This window comes from Pan paniscus, chromosome 19 (assembly GCF_029289425.2).
Source record: "Pan paniscus chromosome 19, NHGRI_mPanPan1-v2.0_pri, whole genome shotgun sequence".
NCBI lineage: Eukaryota > Metazoa > Chordata > Mammalia > Primates > Hominidae > Pan > Pan paniscus.
In genome coordinates, this window is record NC_073268.2 from 22459909 (window position 1) to 22476561 (window position 16653).

The window sequence follows — 16653 nt, forward strand, 5'->3', positions numbered from 1 at the left end:
GCACTGCGCCCGGCCCAACACTTGTAATTTTCTTATTGCCTTTTTAGTGGGTGTGATGTGGTATCTCATTGTGGTTTTCATTTGCATTTCTGTAATGACTAATGGTGTTGAGCATCTTTTCATGGGTTTATTGGCCATTCATATTGCTTACTTGGAGAAATGCCTATTCAACCCCTTTGCCCATTTAAAAAAACTGAGTTGTTTTTATTATTGGGTGTAAGAGTTACTTATATATCCTAGATACAAGTCCCTTATCAGATATATGATCTACAAATATTTTCTTCTATGAGGGTTGTCTTTTCAGTTTCTAGATTCTGATCTTTGAAGCACAAACCCGTTTTCTTTCTTTTGAGATGGAGTTTCACTCGTCGCCCAGTCTGGAGTACAGTGGCATGACCTCGGTTCACTGCAACCTCTGCCTCCCGGGTTCAAGCGATTCTCCTGCCTCAGCCTCCCAAGTTGCTGGGATTACAGGCATGTGCCACCACACTCAGCTAATTGTTTGTATTTTTAGTAGAGACGGGGTTTCTCCATGTTGGCCAGGCTGGTCTTGAACTCCTGACCTCAGGTGATCCGCCTGCCTCGGCCTCCCAAAGTGCTGGGATTACAGGTGTGAGCCACTGTGCCCGGCGAAGCACAAAAGCTTTTAATTTTGCTGAAGGCTAACTTATCCATGTGTTTTTTTAATTTTTTATCACTTGTGCTTTGAGTGTCATATCTAGAAATCACTGGCTAACTCAAGGTTAGGAAGATGTACTCCTATGGTTTCCCCTAAGAGTTTTGTCGTTTTCACTTACATTTTAGGTCTGGAATCCACTTTGAGGTAATTTTTGCATATGGTGGGGATAGTGGCCCAAATTCGTTTCTTTGCATGTGGAAACCCCATTGTACCAGTGTCATTTGTTGAAAAAGAGAGATCTTTCCTCATTGAATTATCTTGACCCCTTTATCAAAAATCAAGTGACCATAAATGTTAGGATTTATTCCTGGACTCTCAATTCGAATCCAGTGATTCCAAATATCTATTCTTATGAGGCCTTCCCTTCCCACTGAGCAGAAGCTGAGACCTCAATGACCAGAGTTTCCACTTGGGACCTTATCTTTGAGGAGCTGGGTGGGGTGGGCCTCTCAGGGCCGACTCCAGGGACAGGTAGCACTGTTAGGGAGGAGGAAGGGCTTTAGGCTAGGCTGGAACATGGAATGAACAGGGGGTTGTGGCCCCTTCACCTGTCTGGGGCCCAGGTCACATTCCTGGGCAGCCCCTGCCCTGGAGGCCCCTGGAGGGAGGAGTGAAGAGGGAGGGTACCGAGAATGCAGTGCCTCACTAGGCAGTGGGGAGGGGGCCTCCTGCCCAGCCTGCCACCCTGGACGGTCTGCCTGCTTTCCACCCTGCCGCCTGCCAATCCCAGCACCTCACATTCCCCAGCTGCCCTGAGGAACCTGTGTGGAGCCTCCACTTACACTAAGGCCGGGGTATCAGGGCTCAACATAGCCAGGCCACTGGGCCCTGGAGGGCACACTTGGAGAAGAGGGAGAGGTGCATGGGGAGATACTCAGTGCCCCTCTGCCCCCATGCTGTCTGGATGTGCAATGAGTAAACGGGAGACGAAGATGGGCTGCCCAGTCCCCTCTTCCCACAGGTAGTGTCTGCAGAGCTGACTTGGATCCTGTGAGTGGGAAGGCGCCTGGGAAACTTGGGACAAGGTGAGAATTTCCCAAACCAACTGCCCAGCCAGGCCTACTGAAGCTGTGGCCGTTGATAGAAGGAAAAGCAGCAATGCTGGAGGAGGGAGGCGAAGGTCAGGGGTCCACAGGGGCTCAAGATGGCTGAGCCTGGAGCGACGCAGGGGCTGTGGGCACAGTGACAGGCAGCTTCTCTGGGGGAGTCAAACATACTTTATTCAACATAGGAATGTCTGAACAGGAGGACCTTGGGCAGGGTTCCCTGAACTCTGCTTCAAACCCCACTGGAAACAGAGCAAAGATCATCACGAAAACCCAGGACACCAGGGCAGGGGGGCTGCACAAGGTCGGGTCAGGTCACAGTGGGCCAGCACACAGCGGCCCCGCCCAGGGCCAGCCCAGCCTGGGAGAGGGGATGAGGGCTCCAGGCAGCTCACTCAGAAAAGCCAGGGTAGGAGGAGGGCACCAGCCTGGCCCACTCAGGGAATTCTTTCTACCACTGAAAGCGGTGGGGATTAACTTAGCCAGGGCTGCCATGCCAGCACACGATTACAAGGTTCGGGGTGACAAGGAGGAAGCCCCTTGGCAGGACTGTGCAGCCCTCACAGCCACATGCACGGCAGCCCTGCCAATGGCTTCCAAACAGCAAACCATCAGTGACACTGACCTTCCCTGCCCAGGACACCCCTCCTGAGACCTGGGGCCAGTGTGGTGAGGAGGGGGCACTAGGGGCGGAGCCAGGCAGGCTGCAGGCAGAACCAAGAGGACCCCAGTCCCACATTGAAGACATCATGATTGGGGGTGGGGAAGATCTCAGGGTCTCCACCAGGGAAGAGCATCAGTCTGCACCCTCGGCCTGAGGGTGTGCTTGTGGGCAGGGCCCATGCAAGGCCTGGGAAGAAGCCAACCCCGAGAGAGGGAAGCCCTGTGCACTGCGGAGCAGCCAAGGCCTCTGTTCCAAGCATCCCGGCTGTGCTATGTAGTACAGGGCATGAATGGGGAGAGAGGAAAGGATGGGAGTGCAGGGTGGGGTCAGAAAGGAGGTGTAGATATCCTATGACCCCTGGGGATGACAGGGAGAAGCCACTCATGATGGCCTAGTTGGGTCCAGCTGAATGCCTGATTAACAAGCACGAGAGGGGGGTGGGCAAAAGACGCAAATATCATCTTCCTGGACCCACCCCTGCTAATCCAAGAGTGGGACATGTTACCAGTGTCCCCTTCTAGGGAAGAATCCGTATTACTCCCCCCACTACTCCTGCCAGAAACTACGGTGGCAGATGCAGGGAACTCAAAGTCTAGATGTGAATGGCATGGGTGCTCCTTCCATCTACAATGCACAGGGAAGATAAAAGGGCTTTGGGATGGCGTGGGAATGCAGACTGGCTCACCACCAGGAGGTGGGAAGGGCTGTCTGGATGGATGGAGGCTAAGAGGGCAAGGCTGGTGCCCAGTGAGTATGAGTGACAGCCAGAAAATCACTACACTACACACAAAGCTAGGGGTGGTGGGAGACCCAAGGAGGACTATTCTATCTAAATGACTCACAGACAGGGTGACACGAATGAGCTGGTGCCCATAGATCACAACCAACAGGCAGAGAGGCACAGCTGATCACTGTGGAGGGAGGCGGGGAGGGTAGCATGGGGCACACGGCCCTCACAGGGACTCACTCTTCAAACTTCCCTTCCCGAATATGCTCGAAGGAGAAGGGTAAGAACTTGAAACCGGTCCCGCTGTAGAATTTATTCTGGAACTCAACCCTGGAGAAAGAGAAGAAGAAAGCTGTCATTCAATAGAAACTTTGTGAAACTTTTTGAGACTTCACAGTTGGGCAGGAAAGATGCCCCGTGCCCACCTCACCCCGAGCCTCCCTTCCCTGGGGGAGCTGGAGAAAGCCCAGAGTGCAGAGATCCCACTTTTAAGGCCTGGGATCAAGAGTTCGACGCACGGAGGAAGGGATTTGCCCTCAGTTCCCAATCTTGCTCTGTCCTGCCGAGCAGTGTGTTTATGCACAACTCTCTGCAGAGAGGCATGTGCAAAAAAAGTTCAGTTACCTTGAGCCTAACATCGTTAATGAACAAGTGGCCCCCATCGCCCCCTCCTGGCAGGGGATCACACAGCCCACCTCTAAGGGAAGCCCCTCCAGAGACACTGGGCAAGCACCTCTGTTTGCTTGTTATTTTTCCTGGGGGGAGCAAAAGGGCGAGCTTGGAGTGAATGTTGAAGGCTTTCCATTTAAGGAAGGAAATTCCAAGGAAAGAGGGGGAGTTAGGAGGGGAAGTCTTCTCAAAGCAATGGCAAAAATATTCTCCAACCACAAAAACATCTGAGAAAGAATTCTTCTCTTGGGGACTAAAAAGAAAAAGCCTGAGCTCCCTTCCCAGCAGTTCAGCATCCATGCCTGATGGTCTCTGTGGGGCCCTTTCACTCTCAGGGAGGGTGGGAGGAAGACTGTCCCATAAGCAGAGCGAGGCTGCTTGGCTGTGCTTCTTCCTGCAAACTCACCCTGGACAGCTGCCCAGCAACCAAACCACACCAAATTAGGGCAGAAAAATGCATGATTCAGGGGATAAAAAGGCCAAGGAGAGCTGCCCTGAGGAATAGTTTCCACATGGTGCTGTGTGACCCTGGAGGCACCGGAGCCCCTACAAGAACAGGCAGGGGTGGGGGCTGGGGCAGGCTCCAGGTGACAGGTCACGTGCAGGGTGAGGGCTTTGAGGCGCTTTAAAGCTTCAGGAACCCTCTAGTTCCCTAACTCAGCTTTTACAAATGGAGATTCCTCTCTCCAAGCCAAGAAGGCAGGAATTAAGAGAACAGGGGCTGGGAGGTGGCTGGGTCCCAAAGGTTACAGACTGTTTGCCAGTGGCACTGGGAGTTCCTCAGAGGCCCCTTCACTGGGGTGCAGGCTGAGGAGCACCCCCTTGAAGAAGAGCGCAACCGAATTTCCTGAGTGGGAGTAAAAGCAGTCAGCTTTCTTCCCCGCATCCCCACATTCCACAGGGGTGGGCCAAGGTCCTCCAGGAAAAACAGGACTCAGGAAGGGGAGGACACAGAGCTTCCAACTGATGTTAGCTGACGGTTCCCGCCAGAGCAATTCCAAACCAGGACCTGGATTCACCCATGTCCCAACACCCCACCAAAACTACTTCTCCAAGTTCCAGCTACTGAGACCACCTCTGAGGGAACGCGGTGGGGCCTAGCAGTGGGTTCCTGCTTCTCACCCACTTGTGTTAGGTTTGAATTCTTCATGTTGAATAGACTGTGTTCCCATGTGGCAAGGGTTATTTCAGAACAGCTGAAAGGAGATTTACATGTCCCCTTTTCATTCAACAATACATAGCCAGAGAGTGGACAAGTCACCTGAGGGTCCCAGGCCATTACCTAGGAGTGAATGTCAGCCTTGGTAGGGTATGCTGACCCCCAACTCCAGTGAGGTGTCCAGAACTCTGACCCCCACCCCCTCCTGGCTAATCACAAAACCATTCTAATCTTCAAACTGGGCAAATGGAGCAGCAGCTTTGTTTTCAGATGCCTGTGGGGGCACCGCCCTTTTCTTGGCACCCCTCCAGTCACCTTATCTACCCATGGGGCCCAGCAAGGAGGAAGAGGGATATATGCCTGGGGGGGGGCACATCAATTGTACTGTGTGAGCAGACAGGTGGCCTCCCTGACATACTGCCCAATACTGCCCCTCCCACCAGCTGCTGCTTTAGAGACTTAGAGCGGCCAGAACTGGGACATCTTGGGTCTATCTTGAGGTCAGCCTGATTTCACCTCCTTCCGTGGCCACCCTCACCCCAACCACCCAGCACAAAGCTGGAAAGCAATTTCCCTGCTAGTCTCCCCACTCTCTCTCCCGCTGAACTGGGGAAATGTGTGCTTCCTGAGAAAGTACAAACATGAAGTTCCCCAGGGCAAGGGGGGCCCCATCTGCCATCCTAGGTTCTTCCTTCTTTTTGGGCATCTCCACTGCTCTGCTCAGGGAGCCTCCAAGGTCTTGCCATGCCCCAAGACACTGAAATGCACCTCTAGAATTCAACAGCTGTGAGGAGAGCCTCAGGACGCCAGATGAGTGTCTCTATCATCTCTTCCAGCTCCAGCACTTGGCAAAGGCCACCTGGTGACTCAGAGGGATTAACTGGGGCCAAAAGACATCATTCATGCCACGTAACAGGAACTCTGTTTCCTCGAGTGGGTGAAGGAGGAAGGAGTCTTGGGGCCACTTCCCTTCCCTGGTGGGGGTTGTGACTGAGGGCAGGCAGTCTGGAAAGACAATTCTGGGCTGAGCTGTTTATGTAGCCTGTTCTGCCACTCTCTGTGTCGTTCAGGGCCTACAACACACATCCGTCTGACGGCCTGAATATCAGGGCAATGATGGCAGCCTGGAACTACATTTCAAGAGTTCTGAGTTCTCCTGGGCAGCCATTCCCTCAACTGCTCCATGCTGTCATGCCGTGGCAACACTGCATTCCTAACAAGAAGCTGGTCCCCGATTCCGTCCCTTTAATCACCACCCAATCTGTGAGTGTACAGGTAGGTGTACATCTACGTGTATGTGGAATTCGCTAGGTAAGGAGAGACCAGGTTCCTTAGAAGGTATGCCCTGGGGCAATAGTTCTGCATAAAAATCAGTTTGATGTTTACAGTGATAACTACAATCAAATCCCTGTCTCATGCCTTCTCTGAGGAAGAAAAGATGTCTAATTAGGTAAGAAGCCAAGCACACTTCATGTGGCAGGAGGGAAGAAAAGAGAGAAAACTCAGGAGACAGAATTAGCAGATTAATACATTAGCCTGCTCACTGTTTTCAAACACATCACCCTGCTTCCTATGACGCTGCATGAATCTCACACTAGTGGTTTATATGTTATCGAATCAAATGTTTTTCTTATTGTCCCCACTGAAGAGACCAGAACTTGTATAATGGGGCAGCCCTTGAATCAGGAAACAGCAGGGATAAAGTGGGAGGTATGAAGATGCCTAGGCCGGATGCCAGGAAGAACAGCAGCACCATCCCTACAGCTGGTTCAGCAGCCCCAGAGGCTCCACCCCTGGTAAGAGGGCCACAGCTCAGAACGCCTTCTGCAGTCCTGGGCCACAGGGAAGATCCAGGCATCCTGGACGCACAGCCGCATTTTGCCAGGAGGGGGCGCACAAGCACCAATTTCATTCACTTCTGTTTTAGTGGTGGGGGAGGCGCCCCACTCGTGTCACAGGAACAGCCCTCCAAAGACGAGATTCTGGAAGTTGCACAAAGGAGGTTTGCACTGTTTTTTCCTCTCCTACCCAATATTCCTATTGCCAAAATAAATACGACATATATGGGGAGGCTGTTCCTTGCAAACAGCACCTGAGGGCATTCTGATGGTATCCTCTGCCTCCTCTGGGGTCTCCTCTCACTCTAGACAGGCTAAAAGCAGTCTCTTTATGGGGGACCCCAGGCAGACACCCTCTCTCTAGGGCATCCCAGGTTTTTTTTTTTTTGTTGTTGTTGTTGTTTTGAGACGGAGTCTCGGTCTGTCGCCCAGGTTGCAGTGCAGTGGCGCGATCTTGGCTCACTGCAACCTCCATCTCCTGGGTTCAAGCGATTCTCTTGCCTCAGCCTCCCGAGTAGCTGGGATTACAGGCGCCCACCATCACGCCCAGCTAATGTTTGCATTTTTAGTAGAGATGGGGTTTCACCATGTTGTCCAGGCTGGTCTCGAACTCCTGACCTCAGGTGATCTGCCTGCCTCAGCCTCCCAGAATGCTGGGATTATAGGTGTGAGCCACCGCACCCAGTAAGGGCATCCCACTTTTAAGCAGAGCAGCCACTACCCATCCTAGAGCACCTGCTTTTGCTGTGGCAGCACTTGGTGTGTGCATTACTTCCTACTTGCTCACAGTAATCTTGGCAGTGAATGTTCTGCTCAGGTCCCCTGCCTGGTGTGACAGTGCTGGAATTCCAACCCAGGTCGCCCAATTCCGAAGCCTGCTGTCCTGCCACTCATCACTTCAGTTCAGGGGGACCTGGGAAGACACGGGGAGGCCACAGGTGAGCCTGAGGAGAAAGCAATCTTCTGGCAACAAAACGAGGCTCAAGCCCAGGCGGCCTTGCTCTGCAACAGTGCCTTGCTCCCGCCCTGCCCAGGGAGATGACCGGCTACCCACGTGGGCTGGAATCAAGGTGAGGTGGTCACTGTTCCCTCAAACCCAGGGCTCAAGAGACAGGAGTGAAAAGAAAAGAAAGGAGGCCAAGGGGCAAGAAAAAGTGAGTCCTCAGAGGTTCTTGTGCACTGAGGAGGGCTGAGGAAGTGTGCTTGCGGGGGTCGGCTGATAAGCTTAGAACAGGGGGGCCAGCCAGATGAGCTGGGTGGGGAGGAGGGAGGCCAGGAGGGAGAGAGCCAGGCCAGAGGAAGCCAGGTCTACTGACGCAGCAGGGCTTTTGAAGAAGAGTGCACCCTAGCCACGTCTTGCCCTTCCATGCCTCACTCTCCGCCCATCATTCAGAAAAACCCACAGCTGAATCTTTGAGGAGGCTCAGGGGTCACCCAGCCATGAGAATAATCAAAGATAAAGGGGAGTGGGGAATGAGTTTCTCAGGTTCAGATGCTGGATTTTCTTCAGGTTTTGAGAACGAAGAGAGACATTCATAGTCCTCTTCTGGCCTTGAGATCATGAACACCACAGAGCATCCCATCCAGGGGCCTCTAAGGCACACCAGTGAGTCAGACCCCTATGCTTGTAAAACAGGAGAAGTGTGTGAGTGCTCCTCTGGGGAGAGGGGCCAGAACTTCCAGAGACATTGGGGTTTTGAGACCCCCAAAAAGAGAATCACAACATAAAGGAGAAAATAGAGACCCAAAGAAGTGGAGTCTGAGGTAGAACAGCCACAGAAAATACAGACTGCCCCAGTTTTTAGTATAAGCATATCCCATGCACATTTGGGAAATACTCATACTAAAAAAATTATTTGTTGTTTATGTGAAATACACCCTGTATTTTTATTTTTTGAGACCGAGTTTCGCTCTTGTTGCCCAGGCTGGAATACAATGGCGCGATCTTGGCTCAATGCAACCTCCACTTCCTGGGTTCAAGCGATTCTCCTGCCTCAGCCTCCCAAGTAGCTGAGATTCCAGGCATGCACCACCATGCCTGGCTAATGTTTTTGTATTTTTAGTACAGACAGCGTTTCTCCATGTTGGTCAGGCTGGTCTCGAACTCCCGACCTCAGGTGATCCACCTGCCTCGGCCTCCCAAAGTGCTGGGATTACAGGAGTGAACCACCGTGCCTGGCCCCCAACCCCTCCCCTATTTTTTTTTTTCTTTTTTTTTTGAGACAGAGTCTCACTCTGTTGCCCAGGCTGGAGTGCAGTGGCACAATCTCAGCTCACTGCAACCCCTGCCTCCTGGGTTTAAGAGATTCTTTCCTGCCTCAGCCTCCTGAGTAGCTGGGATTACAGGCATGTGCCACCACACCTGGCTAATTTTTGTATATTTAGTAGAGACGGGGTTTTACCATGTTGGCCAGGCTGGTCTCGAATTCCTGACCTCAGGTGATTCACCTGCCTTAGCCTCCCAAAGTGCTAGGATTACAGGCATGAGCCACCATGCCCAGCCACACTGTACTTTTATGTGCTACATCTGGCAACGCTGGTTTGAGGTGGTCACAGCCCAGACCACACCCCCGCTCTCCCAGTCCCAGAGGCTGAACTCATGCTCTCTCCACACACAGCCATTAAGAGTCACAAGCTTCATTAAAGAAAACAAACAGAACCACCCCAAACCTGCCCATGTGAAGAAGCTGCGTGAGTGTACCGACCTCCACCCTATAGAGCCAGGAATCCCTCCGGTCCACAATGGAGCTGCCAGGGGTCCAACTCAAAGACCCCTGGCACAATGACAGAACAAAGAGGACAAAGCTGGGGTGCAGCGTGTTCTAGCCTTTCCTGCACTTAACATACATTCCGGAGCTGCTTCCACTGTTCTGAAGACAGAAGAGTTACACATCAGAGAGAAAACCAGAAACCCTAAGACCCCAGCAGCCCCTTTAAGCCAAAATCAGGAGCACTGGGGACAGCTAAAGGCAGGGAGCGGGACCTGACACCACTCACCAGGGACATCTCCCTAGAGTCTAGGGAAGGCTGAGCTGTGCTTTTCTGTGACCATTTTCCGAAACTCAGTGGCAATGCCGGTGCTGGGGTGTCCTGAGGTGAAGCTAGTGCAGGGCCAGCTCATCTTTCCTGCACAGAGCTGCAGGGCTGTGTGTGGGAGAAAAGCTGCCCTCTCACCACAGCTAAGGACACATCCACCCCCATGCCCACCCTGCCCCACTGCCCCTCACCAGTGTAAGCGCAGTGCGTGGAGAAAGGCCGAGAGGCCCTCCATGATCAGGAGGATGGCCACAGTCAGGGTGGCAAAGGCAGTGAAGAAGAAGAACAGCACCAAACCTCCCGCCAAGCTCTTCACGCTCAGGCCGATGTGGATCACCATGGTCCAAAGCACCTCAGACAGCTCTGGGGAATGGGAGACACAAAATCCAGTGCAGTTTGGCAAGAGGCAGCTGTAGGCCATGAATTTTGCTCTGCCATCCCCCTGCTCTAGGGTTCCCTGGATCCTGGCTTCCCACTGCCTTAGTGGGACCACCATGCAGAGCTAACCTGGCACAAGTGCTGAGCCTCCTGTCTGTACTCATTCTCCTTGGGTTCAGGAACCTGAATAATTCCAGAACCTTCATGTAATTTCCATTTGACTTAAGCCCCCCAACTGACAGTGCGCCCACAGAGGGGGAAACTAGAGTTCCGGATCCCGGAGAGAGGTACTCACGCGCATGAGCAAGGCTGAGGGCCCAGAGCCGCAAGTAGGAGGCAGTGTTGGAGATGCAGCCCAGGCAGTACTCGATGGTGTGGATGGCCTGGTGGACCATGGTGTCCCCAAAGTCGAACTGTCGTGGGAGGAAACCAGAGAGAAGATATAAGGCTAGGAGGGGAACGTGCAGGCATTCTGAGTTGTGGCTACTTGGCGCTTTGAACCTGGGCCAGGGCAGGGGACTGCACTTCCCATGGCTGGCACCTCAACTCTGGAGGGGCCAGAAGCACCCAGTGTTGAGCTCAGGTGGTGATTTCGGCAATGCCTTCCCCAAAAATCCTGCCTGACTTAGCCCTCACCTGGGACACCTCCATTCCCCTCAATACGTTACATTTTAATTAACTACATCTTAATAAGATTCTTTTCAACACATTTGTTCTTCTCCCTCTGGGGCTCTGTGCTCAAGAGAGGAGTGTGTGCTGAGTTGACGGCACTCTGTTGGGAAAGTGACTGTCTGGGTCTGGGACCCTAAGGACCTGCAGGAGGGCAGGAAGGGATTTTCCCCAGAGTGCGCTTCAGGAGACGGACTCTCAACCCGGACACTGTTCTGAGAAGACTAGGCCTCTACAGCCACTTTACTTATTCTTTTTACAGCCTTTTGGGAGCAAGATAACCTTCTTTTTCTTTTGTGACTTCTAAGGAGATTACACGGTGAATTTTTTTTTCCCTACATGATTTCACCACCATGCACAGGGAAATCCTGACAAAGTTTACAAATTTCCACATGGGTTAAGGCCAAATAGCATATCTCCAGTTTCTTGTTTGTTTTCGTTTTCCTCAAGCTCCCTTTGTCCCAGTTTTCCTTTCAATACCAAGAATTATTTCCAGAATAAAGGAATGGGCTGGAACAAGCTCTTGGGAGTGAACTTTCAGGATTGCTCCAAGCACAGTCAGGAGTGAATGTGGGCTTCTGAATTTGGTATATTCTGGAAGCCCCAGGTACTTTCCCTGGGCCTCTCTGTCAAGCTGACCAAAGACCAGGAGGCGCTCCCTTATGGGGCTTCCCCCACAGAGCCCAGACCAGAATCTTCTGAGCTTTCAGACACTCCTGAGGGCTCAGTGGCCTCCCCATTGGCCCCTGCCCTCAGGTCAGGGTCTATTTTTCACCGCAGTTCCTTTCAAAACTCACGTGATTCCACTCCCAAAGGACACCAGAAATGCCTTGGGAAATCACTGAGAACATGGGGATGGGAGAAAGTGGCTCGGCTGGTAAAGCCACAACAGCCCAGGCCACAGGGGTGCAGCCAGCGTGCAGGGGGCTGGCTCCACCATGCCATCTCTGGGCGAACGTCTGCTTCTCCCTCACCTCTGTCGACACCTAGCCTATTTCTGGGCTTTTCTTCTGGAACAGGCTCTTCAAGCTACCTTACTTACCCTGAAAACTAGGGTAATCCTAGTTCCCTGAGTTCCCTAAATCCCAACACCGTGGTTAAGAGCTCTTTCCTACCACTGCTGGCTGCCGCCCCAGGGCCCGCATTGAGAGGAAGAAGTCCATGGCTCCCAGGAGTGCTGATCTCTACTCCTATGGGCTGGGAGGGCAGTGACCACTGGGCTCCCTTACAGCCAATCCCTTCAGTGTTTTTATTCTACCTCAAGTTTCTCCCACCGAATAAACTGCAGGACAGAAGAGAAGCCTCGCTTCCAGGCCTTACCCTTGCCTTCATTCCCAGCTTCCTGCAGGTGTTCAGGAGAAGCAAGGACTGGGTGAGAAATCCAGCTCAGCACTTATGAGTCTGCCACTCAGCACACGCCCGTATCAATCGGCCATGACCGACCATGAATCGCTGCAGAGTCCTTGTCCACATCTTCTGCCTCAGTTTCCTCTCTGCCCAGCCAGTCCTCACCCTACTGCACCCTGGCTTCCACCTTCACTCCTCCACAAAATGCCTCTACTTAGCAAGGTCACCCTAACCTCCCAGTTGTTACTTTTTTTTTTTTTTTTTTTTGAGACAGAGTTTCACTTGTCACCCAGGCTAGAGTGCACTGGTGCAATCTCAGCTCACTGCAACCTCTGCCTCCCGGGTTCAAGCAATTCTCCTGCCTCAGCCTCCTCAGTAGCTGGGATTACAGGCACGCACCACCACACCCGGCTAATTTTTTAGTAAAGATGGGGTTTCACCATGTTGGCCAGGCTGGTCTCGAACTCCTGACTTCAGGTGATCCACCCACCTTGGCCTCCCAAAGTGCTGGGGATTACAGGTGTGAGCCCCCGCGCCTGGCCCAGCTGTTAAAGCTAACAGATGTTCTGTGCCCTTGTTCATGCTCCTGCAGTGTCTGTCACCATAGCCTCTTCCTCCTTTCTGAAATACCTGCCATCCCTTGGTTTTCCTCCTACCTCTCTGGACAGTTCTTTTTAGTCTCCATCGAGGTTCTTCCTTTTTTTTTCTTTTTTCGAGACAGGAGTGCAGTGGCACGATCTCAGCTCACCACAACCTCTGCCTCCCAGGAGAATCAAGTGATTCTCCTCTCTCAGCCTCCCGAGTAGCTGGGATTACAGGCACATGCCACTACCGCCCAGCTAATTTATGTATTTTTAGTAGAGACGGGGTTTCACCATGTTGGCCAGCTGGTCTGAAACTCCTGGGCTCAAGCAATCCGCCCACCTCAGCCTCCCAAAGTGCTGGGATTACAGGCGTGAGCCACCACGCCCAGCCAAGGTTCTTCCTTAAATGCCAATGCTCTCTGAAGTTTCAGCTTCAGCCCTTGCATCTTTCTGGTGGGATTGCTACTCAGGGCTTCAAGGGTCGCCCCTAGGAGTGACTCCAAGGTGGATCTCTCCATCTCTGCCTTGCCTATTTCCAGCCAGCTGTACTCCTTCTCCTGGGGAACCACAGGCTCTCCATGCTCAACACAGTAACTGCTCTCCTCTGACCACACCGAGATCAACTTCTATTCCATCTCCCATGTCCAGCAGACTGGACAGTCTGGGAGTCAATCTCCAATCTTCTCTTACTCCTTATCTTCATTAAGGCACTGGGACCTATAGCTTTCACTTCTTTAATATCTCATATTGGTTCCTTCCTTTCCAACTTATCCTACAGACACTTCACTTCAGGCTCGCCATTCTGTCCTGAATCACATCAGATGATGTCGAGTCCATGCCTCCTGACCTTGTCCCTCCCCAACCCAATATACCCTACAACACAGCCACTGGGGGTATTTCAATGCGCCATGGCTGTGTCACCATCAGCTTCACCGCCCTCTCTTGGATGGCTCCTTGTTGTCCAAATGAGGCAAAAACTACTATGGCTGGTTTCTGCCAACCTCTAGTCTCACCTGTCCCCAGTTCCCCACTCCTGCCTCTGCTCCAGCCAAGCTGAATACTTGCTAGTCCCCAACACGTGATGGACCTGCAGGTGTTTTGCCCCTGTGAAGCTGCATATGCTGGTGGGTCTGCACCACTCCCTCTACAGGGCCTCCTGCTTGACCAGAGTAAGACAACTTCCTTAGGGAGTCTTCCAGGGTCTCCTCTTCCACTCTCACCCCAGTGTTCGTCAGTTGCCCTCTTTCTGTGCTCCCATAGCATCCTGGGCACACTTCTATTACAGCACCTGTCATCCAGACTATCTCCCCACTTTGGGAGGTCTTTGAAGGCAAGCACTATATTCTTCTTGTTTCTGCAGCACTATACATAGTGCTGGACACACGGAGGGTGAGTGAATGCATGGATGGATGGGATGAATGCACCTGGTGAGGAGACAGTGGGGAGAGGTGCCACTGACCCTTGCTGAGTGGTCACGGCGTTTGAAGATTTCCCAGACAACCACTGGCCTGGCTCTGGTGTGTAGCTGGACTGAGTCCCCGCTAGGAAGAGGTACTAATGCTTCCACTGGGCTGGAGCAAGGGCCTGCATGGGACAAATACATTTTCACAGCCAAGCAAAATGGGGAAGTTCTAGAAGTAGGCTGAACGTTTTTTTAGGAACCTGTTTGGTTTGAAATCATTAGATAAATGTCATGGGTATCTAAATTTGGCTGCAGAGAACCAGACTGTATATGTGCCTGATAAAGATAAAATGTTTAGACTACTTGGGTAGCCAAGGGTAGCTGAATCCCTGAGTGAGCTGGGTGGCCAGAGACTGGGGAGGCTGAATTAGAGTCTATCTTGTTGGATGTCCAACCTCCTGGGACATGGCTACAAACGAGAACGCTGGTACACAACAGTTGGTCAGACCACTCTGACAATGTGGGTGCTCGGCTAGGAAAACGTTTAAAAAGCAGTGTTGTTGGAGGTAGTGAGCCAGGGAAAGGGTTGGGCTCCTCATTAACATGGAGCACGCCCCACCCATCCCTGCCAGGTAGCTCAGCCAGGGACTGCATAGATGAGCAGTCCAGGAACACAGACACTCTTTGATGCCAGCAAAGGAGCCTCTCTAGGCTTCAGGAAGAGCAGGCCCTACCTGTGTTTACACAGAACAGCAAAGGCTTTCCCATTCCCATCCCACTGCCCTCCTAGAGAGGACCGAGAATCAGGAAGGGAAGGGTATGGTTTGTGGGTCTAGGCATTTTAGAGAGAAGTGCTGGGGGAAGATGCAAACAGTGCAGCAAGGTGTTTTAAAAACCCAGTTTAAAGAGTGTATGTTGCTAAGTGAATTACTGCTGAGCCAGAGGGCCTTCTACTCAAGATGTGGCCTGAACAGTTAGCCAACTTGCTTTCCAGTCTCCGTTATTCTCTATGTGGCTGATATAATATGAACTCCTTTCACACAGATGGATTATTTCCTTTGGGATGCATCTGGAAGGCAAAGCCTCCTTTTGAAAGCTGTCTCCCTCTCACCTGGGTCACATGGAGGTAGAGCTGACCCCGAGAAGGGTCCACCACTTCTAAGTTGAAGCATCATCAAGCTGAGGAGGGCAGCAGGAAGAGGCCGGCTCAGACAGGGAGGAAGGGTAAGGTTTGCTCACAAGCACTAGGAGGAGCAGGGAGGAAACGGCTACTCCCGGTGGCTGGGAGTAGATCAACCACAACATCACAGGAGAGGAAGGCAGAGGCCAATGGGACTTAACCCCCAAGAGGAGTCACTTCAAGAATGCCAGTGAAGACATTACTTGTAGCTCCTTTCAAAGCCATTCTCAGAGGTGTTAAATCAGCAAAGTCAATGAAACAAAGACAGAGGTGACCGACATGAGATGCAGTTAATGGAGATGAGCTTTTTAGAACACAGGCTCACGAACTGGTTTGAAATGGCCAGTGAGATGCAGAGGCACAGGAGTCATGTGTATGGCCCCAGGGTGTGGCAGGGTCAGCAGAGTGATCACAAGGATGGGAAGAGAGAGGCCCGGATAAACATGAAGGCAACGCCAGCTTTCATCTTACCACTTCGTCCTCGGAAGGCTTGAAAACACAAATTTACACTTAGTAGGGAGCCACGCCACACACAAGGTCACAAGTTAGGAGCACAAGGCTACTGAATGCTTCTTGGGGAGAACTGTTCATGTTAAATGGGCTAGCACGTTGGAGGCAGGCCTCCTCAGCATATACACAAAGCGAAATCAGCAGGAATTTAGAGCATTAAGATACATATTTTTTAAAGGCATCCACAACCCTTGTGATTTCTTTTTTAAAAAATCATATATAGTGAAAGTGGTCAGACAGACTGAAAAGTCCAACTTGAGTCCTCAACTCCTATTTTATTTGCTTTAAAAAGAACATAATGAGTAGATGAGATTTAATAGTTCAGTTCAGAGGCTTTGTGCTACAAGGGGTCAGGCAAGGAGAGTGGGCTTGGAGGTGGTATCTTAAGGAAAAGTCTAGTTTGGCCTAATTCTCTCTCTCCCTGTAAAAAGTAGGCAAATGACACCAAAAAAGCTCAAACAAAATATCTGCAGCAAGAACACATCAGTGGTGTAGGACTTCAAAAGTACCAGTGATTATAGCTGGTCAGTAATGTAATTGGAACGATCCTTGGAAGGGTCAATGGATGAAGAAACTGTGCTTAGTGACCTGTGTTTCAGGTCATAAGAGCTGGGATGCTGAGGCCTGCTCTGCCTCAGGTGAGAGAGCAGTCAGTAATGGAGACCTGCGTGCAGAGCACTGCAGGCAAAATCTGGAATTCAAGACAGGAGCAAAACTGCTGCGGGCTCTGGGGGCAACAGCTGGAGCTTAGGGCAGGGCCCACTG

The 16653-nt window shown here is 51.9% G+C and overlaps 1 protein-coding gene across 14 annotated transcripts in view; it reads right to left on the minus strand.

The window, feature by feature from the left end:
• Nucleotides 1–1873: 1873 nt before the first annotated feature.
• Nucleotides 1874–16653, minus strand: part of ATP6V0A1 (ATPase H+ transporting V0 subunit a1) — a 63991-nt gene continuing 49211 nt past the window's right edge. For 2 of the 14 annotated variants that reach the window (XM_003813885.6, XM_003813883.6), the window contains exons 19-22: nt 15850–15867; nt 10492–10609; nt 10010–10181; nt 1874–3446 (exon numbers count right to left, since the gene is read on the minus strand). In XM_003813885.6, coding sequence (XP_003813933.1) covers nt 3353–3446; nt 10010–10181; nt 10492–10609; nt 15850–15867 — 402 coding nt within the window. In that variant the 3' untranslated portion in view covers nt 1874–3352. Of the gene's footprint in view, nt 7696–7723; nt 9653–9779; nt 10182–10491; nt 10610–15849; nt 15868–16653 lie in introns of those variants that run through there. The other 12 variants (XM_003813884.6, XM_003813886.6, XM_034941828.3 and 9 more) reach the window with 8 other exon arrangements.